The 12267-nt window shown below is 33.4% G+C and overlaps 1 protein-coding gene across 1 annotated transcript in view; it reads left to right on the top strand.

Annotated features, from left to right (window-relative positions):
• The window catches only part of LOC129804979 (transcription initiation factor TFIID subunit 4-like), a 29467-nt gene extending 28200 nt beyond the window's left edge, over nucleotides 1-1267 (top strand). Inside the window, exons 8-10 of the mRNA XM_055852778.1 lie at nucleotides 466-639; nucleotides 744-869; nucleotides 972-1267. Of these exons, the coding sequence (XP_055708753.1) occupies nucleotides 466-639; nucleotides 744-869; nucleotides 972-1124 (453 nt within the window). The 3' untranslated portion in view covers nucleotides 1125-1267. The remainder of the gene's footprint in view (nucleotides 1-465; nucleotides 640-743; nucleotides 870-971) is intronic.
• Nucleotides 1268-12267: the final 11000 nt, after the last annotated feature.

Consider the following 12267-nt stretch of genomic DNA (forward strand, 5'->3'; position numbering starts at 1 on the left):
ACCGTTACGACTTAAGCTGAGAGACGGCTTAACGTAATTTTAATCAAAATGATCGTTAGATTACATTTCCATCAGTTTTTGACTAATCCGTCTCTCGACTTAGGCCGAGAAACGGCTTAGTAAGTGGGAAACTGTTGGGAGTTTAGTCAAATAATTATTTTGATTATAATAACATTAGGCCGTCTCTCGGTTTAACACTGACTGAGTGAGAGAAATCTGAAAAAGTTAAAATAACATTCCGGAAATGTTAATTTTACTCTGCAGTATTAATCCGAAATCGGTGTAAATATTATGCTTTTTAGGTGTATTAGGGGTTAGAGTTACCCTCTTACATGTTATTTTTACCATTAAAAGGTGTAAAATTAACATTGAAAAATGTTGATATATTTTTCTCAGTGAAAGAGCTTAAGCTGAGTTTAAGACGGAGTGTTTTTCAATTTGTCGGTATAAATGCTTTGCTTTCAGCTCGATCCTCGGTACGAAGTGACGAAAGATGTGAGAGGGCAAATAAAATTCCTGGAGGAACTGGATAAGGCGGAACAGAAGCGTCATGAAGAGCAGGAGCGTGAAATGTTGCTGAGAGCTGCCAAATCGAGATCGAAAACAGAAGATCCAGAACAGGCTAAACTCAAAGCAAAGGTAAAGAAAAGAGATATAATAAAAATAATAAAAGTCTTTTTCGCTACAGGGCAGGAATAAAATAAATTGTTTGTGTTGTGTTTATTTATTTAAAAAAAAAACAGGCGAAGGAGATGCAAAGGGCAGAGATGGAGGAATTGCGACAGCGAGATGCCAATCTGACAGCCCTGCAGGCAATAGGACCAAGGAAAAAGCCTCGTCTCGATGGGGAAGTTTCTTCAACAGCTGTGGTAAGTGTTTTTTTTTCTTTTCTTTTTTTGTTTGGGGATTTTTTTTTCAGAGGAAAGAATGGTTGATATGACAATGGAGTGTTATTTTTTCTGTGGGTGCAGGCGGGTGCTTCTGGTGTGGGAGCCACTGGTTTAGCCTCCACACCACTTCGTCCACGGATAAAGCGTGTCAACATGCGCGATATGCTGTTCTATTTGGAACAGGAAAGGGATACATGTAGGAGTACAATGCTTTACAAAGCTTACCTCAAGTGATGGACAATTTGGACCACAAATCTCAGATGTTCTGGTGCAATGAGAAGATGCAATGGTGAAGAAAATCGTCACAACACGCGCACAAATGGATGAGATAAAGGAAAAATAAAAGAAAAAATCCGAACTGTGAGAAAAGGAAGAAATCAAAGGCAAGAAAAAAATTTCTTCCAGTAATTTTCTCACTTCAAACAATAGAAAATCGGATTTTTGAAAATGAGGACAAAAGTGTGAAGAGTGTTTCCGGTGTTAAAAAAAAAAACAAAAAAAAGTGTTGTGATAAATAGCTGAGAAGGAAAAAGGTAAAAAAAAAACTTGGAAAGATATCACGTTGATTTTCCACTTCTGTTGTCCATCTTGTAAAAAAAAAATGTTCTTTATTGATTCTTTTTTAAGATTTCTTGAGACTATTTTTGATTAGTTGTTTTTATTGCCTAAAAAATCACTTTCTCGACAAAATTTTGGATTTTTTCTTTCATCTAAATAGACGGTAAAAATTGTTGATTTTTTGTAAATGACTTTTATTCACTAAAAAGAAAATTTTGGGCATTAGATGGCGATAACTGCGCCTTCCTCAGCCAATAGGAATCAAGAGACTTTCCAATATGGCGGAAGCCTCCGTCCTATTGGTCAATAAGTTTTTGGCTTTTAGAAATGCAGAAAATTTTGCATTTTGTGAATGAAAGTGAAGAGAGAAATTCTTTCAGCTCAATATTTGGTTCATGAAGAATTTAAAAAAAAAAAAAATGGAGAAACTATGACATACAATAAATTAAGGTTTCAATTTGGTAATGTTGCTGATTGATGTTTTGGTGTTTTTTTGGAGGTTAAAATTGCATTTTGTTCATTGGAAAAAGACGAAAAACACGCGAAAATCAACTTGAATGTCAAAAGCGCCGGGATTCCTATGTAAAAATTCCACACTACTCACTCTCATGGAATGTGTGCAAGAGAGAAAGAGATGGCAAGCTTTTTTCGTTCAATGTCGAAAAGTTTTGGCAAAGTTTCGAAGTAATATTTGACGTAGGGGAAAGTGTTTCGAACACCCTTAATGCCAGAAGATAAACTTGTAGGGGAATTCTGAAATTGACAATGCCAATCGAGCTTTTTTTGTCATATCATATGAGTTCGAAAATGCAATTCACTGATTTTTTAATGAAATACCTTTACTTGATGATTTTATGAAAATACAGTACGTCTTGGTTGATTTGTTTAACAACATTCAATGTCATTTTAATTTCCAGAAATCTGAAATATGTGACTTCTGACAATGCCACGTGAGCTGAAATGGCAATGTCACGGTTACATAATCACATTTTCGAAAAAGCTCTCTTAAGGTTCGAACCCAATTTGTCATATGGCATTGCCAGACTGTTACAAAATTCCCCTCCTGTAGGGGGATTCTGTAATTTTCGTGACATTATGACGCGTGAGTTCGAAACCTGACAATGCCTATCGAGCTTTTTTTGTCATATCATATGAGTTCGAAAATGCAATTCACTGATTTTTTAATGAAATGCCTTTACTTAGTGATATTATGCAAATACAGTCTGTCTTGGTTGATTTGTTTAAGAAAATTTATTGTCATTTGAATTGCCAGAAATCTGAAATATGTGACTTCTGACAATGCCACTTGAGCTGAAATGGCAATGTCACGGTTACAGAATCGCATTTTCGAAAAAGCTCTCCTAAGATTCGAACCCAATTTGTCATATGGCATTGCCAGAGCGTTACAGAATTCCCCTCCTGAGTAGAAATTCTCTAACTCTGGGAACGCTTCACTAGTGAACGATTCACTAGTGCAAAATTTTAGTGCAAAATTTTCCTTGTTTTCGTAAACATTTCACGAGATATCTTCAAAACTATGTAGATTGCCAATTTGGGGTTTTCGGTTGCCTTTTCGTTATTAAATTGGCTTTTATTTTGTATTAGTATTTTTTGCAAATTCATTCTACTATGACAGAAAACAGCTAATAAACTCAAAAGTTTTTTCGGCGCTCTAGAAACATATGGAAAACATAGGAAATGTCATGCCCCTGCAGTAGACTCTCTGAAATTCGGGCATTTGGGACCGAAATGTCACCCGAATTAGAGAGAAATTCGGGCGACAAATTTTTTGAAATCCAACGATTTTTTTAGAGGGACTTTCCAGTGTTCGCCAGTGAAAAAAAGCTCACCCTAAGATGAAAACACTTTTTTCGTCTTGCCCAGAGCTTTCGGTCCCGATGTGGACCTTATTCAGTGGCTAAAAAGGGCATGAATTTTTATTTTACAACAGATTCATCATTCATTTTCAACCGCTTATCCCTATTGGGGTCGCGGGCCCATGACACCAAGGTTAACAGCCCACGCCTGTCGGTCCTCCGCCACTTCAGGAAGATGTTCCAAGTTCGATCCCAAGGCGCTCCCATGCAAGATCCTGATTTGATTCAGCCACCTTGTCCTAGGCCTGCCTCGAGGTCGAGGTCCCCTCACAATGGCTTGCATAGCTTTTCTGGGGAATCTTTCTTCATTCATGCGTTGAACATGTCCATACCATCGAAGTTGTGATCTCTCGACCCGAAGAAGCAGCTCCTGCTTTAAAATTACAAAGGTCATTTTTTGGACAATTTCGAACAAAACTCACTCGATTAAACAATGTTTTCACTGGCGAACACAGGAAAGTCCCTCTTAAAGTACATTGCGCCAGTCCTTCATCATTCATTACAACGATTTTTTATTCATCTGCATACACAATTGAGTTTGCATACACATATTTATGGTAAATTTCATGAAAACCCCTTAATAATGCAAAAACACATCAGAGCTAAGACAAATCATGGCAAATTTAAGGATATTTGCTTCATTCAATAGTCCTAGTCAAACTTGAAAAATGTCAACAAACTTTTTTCAAATTTAACTGCTGCCCGAAATTAAGAGTAGCCCGATCTTAAAAGAGCCGAATTAGCGAGAGTCTACTGTAATGGGTTTTCCAAGGTCAAATGTTAAAAAGGCTCTTTAGGGTGGATTTCTCAACTGATTGTGACAAATTTGGGTTTGTTGTAAAGGTCTTGGAATCTCTGAAAAGTGTAAATCAGTACCAATTTGCCATAAACCGATTAAAGCAGAGGTGTGCAAGAACCGTTGAAACCGAATAAACGTCAAAATAAGTTTGTTCTGGTAGCGCTTTGACTATTGACGTACATGTTTCATTTGACGTTTATTCGGTTTCAACGGTTCTTGCGCGCCTCTGGATTAACGAAACACCAATCGAATTGTTTGCCTGGAGTTTGTTTTCTTGCATTCATAGAGTGTGTGGAATAATGGTGCCACTCGAATGAAAAATGAATAAGGGAATCTTTCTTTTGAATACCTTTTTTTAGAACATTACTGTTCTAAAGTGCTACATAATCGACTTTTTTGTGTTGGTTCCTTCCGCGGTTGTTTGGTAGTTTTAGAACACGACAAGAATTGGGAAAATAGTCCAGACAATAGCCAATGCTAAGAAAAGTAGATAATGCAAAAATATTTGAGAACAGTCATGTGCTAAAAAAAAAGTTCAGGAGAAAGATTCAGGACTTTTCTTGGTGTTATTTTTTTCTCGACTGTGATGTTTTTAGAACATGGCAAGGATTGACGGAAAACAGTCGAGGCCGGATCCAGCACAAAGAAAAATCGATTGTGCAAAAATGTTTGAGAACAGTCATGTGTTAAAAAGTGTTCAGGAGAAAGATTTTTTTTTGTTTGTGGTGGTTCCTGTTTCGATTATTCCCCAGTCCTCACTGTGTTCTAAAACCACAAAGCAGCCGTGACAGGAACCAAAGCGAAAAGTCGATAATGCAGAAGCACTTGAGAACAGTAAAGTACTAAATAACATGTTCATTTTTCATTGGAATAGCACGATAAAACAAGATTATTTTTATATTGAAATCCTCTGTGCGCAGCCCATAAGTATATCAACACTCCCCTCTGAATCAATTGCTAATTAAAGATGGATCTAACAGGAGACTTCAAAAGAAGAGAAAAACAAAAAACAGATAAAAAATTCTAAAGTTTGTCGTGCTGTGATTCATAAAAGAGCCGTAAACAAGATGTTTGTAAACATTATATCAACCATTTACGTGCGCATTGAGTGGAATTTTTAGGTGTTTAATTTTTTTTTTAAGTGACAGTGATGTAGGAGAGACAGAAAGAGAAAGAAAGTTAATTCAAAGAAAAAACTATTTAAGTACTAGGTCGAATAATTTAGGATGATTTTTATGTTTTTTTTTTAAAGAACAGACAAAAAATGAATAGGAAATCGATGTTGAGGAATTAATCTGAAAATTCTGGAGAAAAGGAAGAGTGAGATAGAGTCCCAAACCAAGCGATAGGTTAAATGAGAAAAAATACAAAAAAAAAAAAAATAATATTCTTATGGAAAGTGAAGTAAACAAAAAAAACTTCAAATGTAAAAAGAAAAATTAGGGGGATAGTGAGGATGATAAAAAAAGTTTGTAAATATTTAAAACAAGGGAAAGATTGAGAGTAAATTATGAAAAAAAACAGCGATTGGTTTATGAAACCAATTATTTTTATTTGAAAAAAAGAAACTTGAATAGACGAAAATGATACTAGCGTCTTATTGATAACTTTTTGATGGATATAATTATTAGTTTTCTCAATATCTTTTGCTGGTCTACAGAGCAAAGTTCTTTTTTTTTAAATAATATATTACATAAAATAGCATTCACAGGAAAGAGAGAAAGAGGGAGAGAGTGAGATGGAAACTTACCAAAATAGACAAAACAAATCGATGAGCATCGTTAATGAATTTCTAAAATAATTACACTAAACATAAGGCAATAAAATTATCATTCACACAAAATATACAACAAAAAAAAGAAATTAGAATGAAAAAACACACACTAAAAGTCTCAGTAATGATTAAATAAAGATAGAAATGTATTTATTATATAAAAAAGGATGAATAAAAATGGAAAAATCAGAAATGTGTTCATTACAAAACTCAATTGGGAAGTTAATGCTTTTTATACAAAAAAAAAACAAAAATAAAAAAATAATACAAAACATTAAGAGTGGAAGAATAAAAAAAGAGCAAAACAATTGCAAAAAAAGAACTCTCTAAATGGTTATAAAAAAAATAACAAACAAATCTTCTTTTGATATTTCAAATTACCTGCTACATGAAAAAAAAACCAATTAAGCTGTATAAAGTAAAAAAAAAGGTAATTCATTTTTTTTTAAACAAGAAAAAAACCTAATTAATTGAAGTATAAATGTGTATAAAAAAAAGAAAAAATCTATTAGCAAATTTAAGGGGTGGAGATGAGAAATATTAAATTATAAATATAAATTATTAATAATTGAGGAAAAAAAAGATAAAACAAAAGTTACGTAATTTATAATTTAACTAAACACCAACTCATATCTAATTAAAAAAAGAAAGTGAATAAAAAAAGAGGAAATAATAGTAATTAAAAAGAAAACAATCGGAGGAATTTGAAGAATAAAATAAAGAAAAAATGCATTAAAGAAATAAAATGAGGAAGAAAAAATAGTGAAATTTCATATTAAAAAAAAATCGTACAATTTGCGTTAGAGGATACAATGAGATGATTATAATTTCTTTATGTCTTTAGTTGATAGTTTAATTAAATGTAACCGAAGATAAAGTGGTAAGAACTTCAAAAAATCAGTTAATAAATTTTTTCATGTAAATTTTTCCAAGGTGTTTTACTTGGCTCGATAGCGGGTTAGTACCAGTGGGGCAGTTTTCAAATAGGCTTTATTTCTTCTATTTTTAAATGGAACCGCGTCTTACAATGATGTAAATGTCCTAATTCAAAACCATTTCCAGACGCTTTAACATTGACAGATGGTTCAACATATTAAGTTCATTTTTTTCTGAATAAAATTACATAAATTTGCTCCTTAACTTTTCTAGAATGTTACGGTTTAGTGATAATTCTTTAAATATAATTGGATAAGAAGTTTTCCAAAATGCTTCTATTGGGAACAAATTAATCGAAATGGAGACAAGGGAAATTTTCTAATTGGAGACAAACAGTGCAAATGAAACCGAGAGGAAAGGCTTACAAAACCTTGTTGAGTTGCTCTTGAGTGTAGGATTTATTCTTATTCCTGGTCTTTGCTCCTTTCCCATCTGAGAAAGGGATACACGGTAAAAACTTTTGGGCACTGTCCAAAATATTGGAACAAGTTTTCCTTGGAACAAATTTTTTTTTGAAATCAATTTGTACCTAGAGAAGGTATTTGTTTCTTCCAAAAACTTTTCTTTACAGTTTCGTTACAAAATACAGTTACAATTTTGTTAGTTTTCTTTTGGAACCGTTTTGATACAGTGGAATGTCTACAAATTTGAGTTGATTTCGTTTTATACAATTGTGTTCCCGAAATTTGGAACAGAATTTTTTGCACTCGGCTGTTTTGTTCCCACTGTCAGGAACAAATTGGTACATATTTTTTATAACAATATTATTCCTACATCTGTAACATATTTGTTCTAAAAATTCTCGGTGTCCGTGGACGAGGTAATTTTTTGAACGAAATTGTTACTCATATGTGGAATCTTTTTGTTCCGATTGTCGGGAACAAATCCGTGTAAGTGATTTCGCCTTACAGTTAAGGCCTATACTTCAGTCGAGATGGATTTCGGTGGCGAAAGTTCATAAGGAACATCAAATAAGAATCAATTTAAGAGTGTTTTATACAGACGCGATAATCGACTTTAAAGATTTTCAGACACTTTCATGCATTTCTCATCCAACTTTTTTCATTTTCAAGTGAAATTTTGCACATATCAAGCCTGAAACAGGCTCTAAACGGATGTAAAGTTTGAGGCCTCTATATCTCATAGTTTCCGAGATAATCGACTTTAAAGATTTTCAGACACTTTTATGCATTTCTCATCCAATTTTTTTTCATCTTCAAGTGAAATTTTGCACATATCAAGCCTGAAAGAGGCTCTAAATGGATGTAAAGTTTGAGGCTTCTATCTCTCATAGTTTCCGAGATAATCGACTTTAAAGATTTTCAGACACTTATGCATTTCTCATCCAATTTTTTTCATTTTCAAGTGAAATTTTGCACATATTAAGCCTGAAAGTGGCTCTAAATGGATGTAAAGTTTGAGGCCTCTATCTCTCATAGTTACCGAGATAATCGACTTTAAAGATTTTCAGACACTTATGCATTTCTCATCCAATTTTTTTCATTTTCAAGTGAAATTTTGCACATATTAAGCCTGAAAGAGGCTCTAAATGGATGTAAAGTTTGAGGCCTCTATCTCTCATAGTTTCCGAGATAATCGACTTTAAAGATTTTCAGACACTTATGCATTTCTCATCCAATTTTTTTCATTTTCAAGTGAAATTTTGCACATATTAAGCCTGAAAGAGGCTCTAAATGGATGTAAAGTTTGAGGCCTCTATCTCTAATAGTTTCCGAGATAATCGACTTTAAAGATTTTCAGACACTTATGCATTTCTCATCCAATTTTTTTTCATTTTCAAGTGAAATTTTGCACATATCAAGCCTGAAAGTGGCTCTAAATCGATGTAAAGTTTGAGGCCTCTATCTCTCATAGTTTCCGAGATAATCGACTTTAAAGATTTTCAGACACTTATGCATTTCTCATCCAATTTTTTTCATTTTCAAGTGAAATTTTGCACATATTAAGCCTGAAAGAGGCTCTAAATGGATGTAAAGTTTGAGGCCTCTATCTCTTATAGTTTCCGAGATAATCGACTTTAAAGATTTTCAGACACTTTTATGCATTTCTCATCCAATTTTTTTCATTTTCAAGTGAAATTTTGCACATATCAAGCCTGAATGAGGCTCTAAATGGATGTAAAGTTTGAGGCCTCTATCTCTCATAGTTTCCGAGATAATCGATTTTAAAGATTTTCAGACACTTTTATGCATTTCTCATCCAATTTTTTTCATTTTCAAGTGAAATTTTGCACATATCAAGCCTGAATGAGGCTCTAAATGGATGTAAAGTTTGAGGCCTCTATCTCTCATAGTTTCCGAGATAATCGACTTTAAAGATTTTCAGACACTTTTATGCATTTCTCATCCAATTTTTTTCATTTTCAAGTGAAATTTTGCACATATCAAGCCTGAATGAGGCTCTAAATGGATGTAAAGTTTGAGGCCTCTATCTCTTATAGTTTCCGAGATAATCGACTTTAAAGATTTTCAGACACTTTTATGCATTTCTCATCCAATTTTTTTCATTTTCAAGTGAAATTTTGCACATATCAAGCCTGAATGAGGCTCTAAATGGATGTAAAGTTTGAGGCTCTATCTCTCAATGGATGTAAAGTTTGAGGCCTCTATCTCTCATAGTTTCCGAGATAATCGACTTTAAAGATTTTCAGACACTTTTATGCATTTCTCATCCAATTTTTTTCATTTTCAAGTGAAATTTTGCACATATCAAGCCTGAATGAGGCTCTAAATGGATGTAAAGTTTGAGGCCTCTATCTCTTATAGTTTCCGAGATAATCGACTTTAAAGATTTTCAGACACTTTTATGCATTTCTCATCCAATTTTTTTCATTTTCAAGTGAAATTTTGCACATATCAAGCCTGAATGAGGCTCTAAATGGATGTAAAGTTTGAGGCCTCTATCTCTTATAGTTTCCGAGATAATCGATTTTAAAGATTTTCAGACACTTTTATGCATTTCTCATCCAATTTTTTTCATTTTCAAGTGAAATTTTGCACATATCAAGCCTGAATGAGGCTCTAAATGGATGTAAAGTTTGAGGCCTCTATCTCTCATAGTTTCCGAGATAATCGACTTTAAAGATTTTCAGACACTTTTATGCATTTCTCATCCAATTTTTTTCATTTTCAAGTGAAATTTTGCACATATCAAGCCTGAATGAGGCTCTAAATGGATGTAAAGTTTGAGGCCTCTATCTCTCATAGTTTCCGAGATAATCGACTTTAAAGATTTTCAGACACTTTTATGCATTTCTCATCCAATTTTTTTCATTTTGAAGTGAAATTTTGCACATATCAAGCCTGAAAGTGGCTCTAAATGGATGTAAAGTTTGAGGCCTCTATCTCTTATAGTTTCCGAGATAATCGACTTTAAAGATTTTCAGACACTTTTATGCATTTCTCATCCAATTTTTTTCATTTTCAAGTGAAATTTTGCACATATCAAGCCTGAATGAGGCTCTAAATGGATGTAAAGTTTGAGGCCTCTATCTCTCATAGTTTCCGAGATAATCGACTTTAAAGATTTTCAGACACTTTTATGCATTTCTCATCCAATTTTTTTCATTTTCAAGTGAAATTTTGCACATATCAAGCCTGAATGAGGCTCTAAATGGATGTAAAGTTTGAGGCCTCTATCTCTTATAGTTTCCGAGATAATCGACTTTAAAGATTTTCAGACACTTTTATGCATTTCTCATCCAATTTTTTTCATTTTCAAGTGAAATTTTGCACATATCAAGCCTGAATGAGGCTCTAAATGGATGTAAAGTTTGAGGCCTCTATCTCTTATAGTTTCCGAGATAATCGATTTTAAAGATTTTCAGACACTTTTATGCATTTCTCATCCAATTTTTTTCATTTTCAAGTGAAATTTTGCACATATCAAGCCTGAATGAGGCTCTAAATGGATGTAAAGTTTGAGGCCTCTATCTCTCATAGTTTCCGAGATAATCGACTTTAAAGATTTTCAGACACTTTTATGCATTTCTCATCCAATTTTTTTCATTTTCAAGTGAAATTTTGCACATATCAAGCCTGAATGAGGCTCTAAATGGATGTAAAGTTTGAGGCCTCTATCTCTCATAGTTTCCGAGATAATCGACTTTAAAGATTTTCAGACACTTTTATGCATTTCTCATCCAATTTTTTTCATTTTGAAGTGAAATTTTGCACATATCAAGCCTGAAAGTGGCTCTAAATGGATGTAAAGTTTGAGGCCTCTATCTCTTATAGTTTCCGAGATAATCGACTTTAAAGATTTTCAGACACTTTTATGCATTTCTCATCCAATTTTTTTCATTTTCAAGTGAAATTTTGCACATATCAAGCCTGAATGAGGCTCTAAATGGATGTAAAGTTTGAGGCCTCTATCTCTTATAGTTTCCGAGATAATCGACTTTAAAGATTTTCAGACACTTTTATGCATTTCTCATCCAATTTTTTTCATTTTCAAGTGAAATTTTGCACATATCAAGCCTGAATGAGGCTCTAAATGGATGTAAAGTTTGAGGCCTCTATCTCTTATAGTTTCCGAGATAATCGATTTTAAAGATTTTCAGACACTTTTATGCATTTCTCATCCAATTTTTTTCATTTTCAAGTGAAATTTTGCACATATCAAGCCTGAATGAGGCTCTAAATGGATGTAAAGTTTGAGGCCTCTATCTCTCATAGTTTCCGAGATAATCGACTTTAAAGATTTTCAGACACTTTTATGCATTTCTCATCCAATTTTTTTCATTTTCAAGTGAAATTTTGCACATATCAAGCCTGAATGAGGCTCTAAATGGATGTAAAGTTTGAGGCCTCTATCTCTCATAGTTTCCGAGATAATCGACTTTAAAGATTTTCAGACACTTTTATGCATTTCTCATCCAATTTTTTTCATTTTCAAGTGAAATTTTGCACATATCAAGCCTGAATGAGGCTCTAAATGGATGTAAAGTTTGAGGCCTCTATCTCTCATAGTTTCCGAGATAATCGACTTTAAAGATTTTCAGACACTTTTATGCATTTCTCATCCAATTTTTTTAATTTTCAAGTGAAATTTTGCACATATCAAGCCTGAATGAGGCTCTAAATGGATGTAAAGTTTGAGGCCTCTATCTCTTATAGTTTCCGAGGTAATCGACTTTAAAGATTTTCAGACACTTTTATGCATTTCTCATCCAATTTTTTTAATTTTCAAGTGAAATTTTGCACATATTAAGCCTGAAAGTGGCTCTAAACGGATGTAAAGTTTGAGGCCTCTATCTCTCATAGATTCCGAGATAATCGACTTTATAGACGTAAAGTTTGAGGGGTCTATCTCTCATAGTTTCCGAGATAATCGACTTCAAAGATTTTCAGACACTTTTATGCATTTCTGATTTTTGGTCAATGAAAACTGTCTCATCGTTAAAGGGTTAAA

This window comes from Phlebotomus papatasi, chromosome 2, assembly GCF_024763615.1.
Source record: "Phlebotomus papatasi isolate M1 chromosome 2, Ppap_2.1, whole genome shotgun sequence".
Taxonomy (NCBI): Eukaryota; Metazoa; Arthropoda; class Insecta; order Diptera; family Psychodidae; genus Phlebotomus; species Phlebotomus papatasi.